This window comes from Hydra vulgaris, chromosome 08, assembly GCF_038396675.1.
Source record: "Hydra vulgaris chromosome 08, alternate assembly HydraT2T_AEP".
Taxonomy (NCBI): Eukaryota; Metazoa; Cnidaria; class Hydrozoa; order Anthoathecata; family Hydridae; genus Hydra; species Hydra vulgaris.
The window spans coordinates 5643748-5646913 of record NC_088927.1 but is presented as its reverse complement, the minus strand read 5'-3'; the positions used below and the strand labels follow the sequence as shown (position 1 = coordinate 5646913).

At 30.0% G+C, this 3166-nt stretch overlaps 1 protein-coding gene across 1 annotated transcript; it reads left to right on the top strand.

The window, feature by feature from the left end:
- The first annotated feature begins 361 nt into the window (after positions 1 to 361).
- Positions 362 to 2443, top strand: LOC136083258 (uncharacterized). Its single transcript, XM_065802658.1, has 2 exons — positions 362 to 1641; positions 1768 to 2443. Exons 1-2 carry the CDS (start codon positions 726 to 728, stop codon positions 1854 to 1856), a joined length of 1005 nt encoding a protein of 334 aa, XP_065658730.1. The 5' UTR covers positions 362 to 725; the 3' UTR covers positions 1857 to 2443.
- The last annotated feature ends 723 nt before the right edge of the window (positions 2444 to 3166 follow it).

Here is a 3166-nt window from a genome sequence, read left to right as displayed (position 1 = left end):
TTGCAGATATTGCATGTGACCAAACTATAGAACAAACTTTTAACAGGAGTAGTAAAGTTACAGGTGGTATTGTAGGTATGACACATAAGCCAGGAGCTGTTAAAAGATGGGTGTTAACCCAAGTGGAGAGAGCTTTGTTAACTGAAGCAGCTGAGGAATTTGCAGGCGTATCTTCAATAACACGGTAAACATATTTCTAGTAATAATCCTTCTTTTATTTATGAAAATACATAATTGATTGAATGGATATAATTTTACATTCTAAAATTTTTGAAAAGTTTTATAATCTAGTTTTTTAAATAGATTTTTTTAATTTTTTTAAAGAATGTTTCAAAAGTATATTTTTAAACATGATATTTAGTTGTAGAAAAGACGTGGATGATTCAAGAATTAAAAAGGATGAAGAGGATGTTACATCAATTCTGGAAACTATTAATACAATGGTAAACCCTTTTGATGATTAAAGAATGGAACTTCTACAGTTAGCAAGTGGGCAAGTTGCCCATTTGCTAACTGTAGAAGTTCCATTACTTCAATACTTCAAGAGATATGCTTCAAGAGATATGCTTAGTCTTTGGGAAATAGGAAAACAAAAAGCTGAGAGTTTTATTAACAAAAATATTCTTTGCAAAGAGCCAGACATATTTTCTCCAATTAAAAAAACAATGTTACATACATTTTCCAACATGCACAATAAAGTGCATACTAAAAATAAAAAAGGGTAAATGGTGGAAATAAAAAACACCACAAATTTGTTTGCTAAGTTAATCTTGATGGCAAAAAGCAGAGATATTGACATGAAGGAAGTTTTAAAGTATCCTCTACGACCTCATCCCTCACCTTTTGCCACCGTAGATGGAACTTTAGTAAAAACAACAAAAAGTAATTTGTTAAAAATTCTTGAAGAGCCTGTTAAAGATTCACTGGTGTTGCCAATTGTTGAAAGTGGAGCTTTACTAGTGGATGCAATGGCACTGTTACAAACACTACAAGTTAGAGTCAAAACGTTTGGTGAGTTAGCTGAATATATATTAAAAGAAATTATTAATCTGTCCAGCTGTTATGGGTGTCAACGTGTTGACTTTGTTTCAGATAGGTATTTTAATCATAGTATTAAAAGTTTAGAACGAGTAAAAAGAGTTACTCATGGAACTTCGATTATTCGCATATTAAATAAACTACAGCCTATACCTCGTCAATGGAAGAAGTTCCTTTCAAATGGCAAAAATAAAGAAGAATTAATAAATTTTTTGTTTACTCATTGGAGTTCATTGAATACATTTTATTTCTCAAATAAGAGTGTTTATTTAACCAATGAAGATAAATGTTACCAATTTATGTTATCAGCAAATAATGTGGTAGTACCTGAAATAATCTCTCTTAAAAGTGACCATGAAGAAGCAGATACTCGATTAATGGCTCACTGTTATCATGCAGCTTCATCTCACCAAAATATTGTAATTTGGAGTCCTGACACTGATGTATTTGTAATTGCTTTACATGCTATTAAACATTTTACTGTTAATGTATTATTTGCAAACGGAAATCAAAACAACAAACGTATAATTAATGTAAGAAAAGTAGCTGATCATTGGGGTAGATCTTTTGTAAATGCTGTAGTTGGCTTTCATTCTTTTACAGGTTAATTGGTTAACTTATTTTATCTATCTTTTATGACATGATTTCCCATTCTTTTTTTGTAAGTTTCACTTCCTTAATACAAACATTTAAAACACTGTAAAATTGTATAATATGTTTTCCTTTTAGGATGCGATACTACAAGTTCATTTTATGGTAAAGGAAAAGCTTCAATACTTAAGGTCTTACAAAAAAAACTGAGTATGAAGGCGTGTTAGCAGAGCTCGGTGAAAATCACTTGATGGCATCAGATTTATTTACGAAAATAGAGAAATTTGTGTGTCACCTTTATGGTAATGACATAGTTTCTTCAGTTAACGAGTTAAGATATGAACTCTTTAAGAGTGGCAATTATAGAGAAGAGCAATTGCCTCCAACTTCAGATGCATTAGTACAACACATACTGAGATGTAATTATCAAGCTTATATCTGGAAACATGCCACTATACCTCTATTGAATATGCCAAGTGTTTTGGAACATGGTTGAACGATGGATGGCGACGAATTGAAGATAAAATGGCTGTCAAATGAAATTGCTCTCGATAGCGTATAAAATTTTATTAATTGTAGATGCGCGACTGGTTGTAATACAAAACGATGCTCATGTCGGAGTTCAGAACTGACGTGTTCTGATTTATGTCAATGCATTGAATGCGACAATAAAAATTCGAAATTCGCCGAAGATAGCGATGATACTTACAATGGAATAATTTCAAGTGATTCTGATTCTGATATAGATAATCAACCATTGTAAACTTTTATGTTTGTAAGATAATAAAAATAAATTTAAAAAAGTGAAATGAACAATTAAATGTATTATCAGTTGTTAAAACGATATCTCAAATTAACTTTTAGACTTACACGATAAAAATCAATTCACTCTTATATACCCATGTAAATGAATGTAAAGTTGGTTATATATTAAAAATATTTCATATATTTATATACAATTTAGTATTTATGCAGTTACAGCTGCTAAGAACAGTTTTTAGATCACTATTTTATATTACACGATAAAAATCGATTCACTCGATAATATAAGATTAAATCGTAAATTTCTCGAAAACTGCAAGAGGAAAACTTGGGAACTTTTCAAATTCAGAATCAGTATACTTTAAAACGCAAATTTGGAAAAAATAAAGTAGTTCTGAGAGGGAGGTCAAGAAAACTGTTTTCTGATAACATTTTTATATCACGGATCGCGGTCTATTATGCTATTTTTTTAAAATGTTTTTTTAAAAAGGGTAGTTAATGTAAATATTATTTGAACTCATTTATTTTTATAGTTTTTTTAGGAGAAACTTTGTTTCGTGCCTACATTTAGAAATTAATTCCGATCTTTTGTTTAATAAGCATTCTTGATTTGCGTGTGTAATTATTGCAAATTTTTCTTGTAGGCATAGTATGCATTATTTGGAAATATTGTTATATGCAGGCGCTGTTTTAAGGATAGACCAATTCAGTATAAAATCATCAATATTTTTTTCTTTTAATTCCCATATATATTTTGACAGCATGGTGTCTTTTG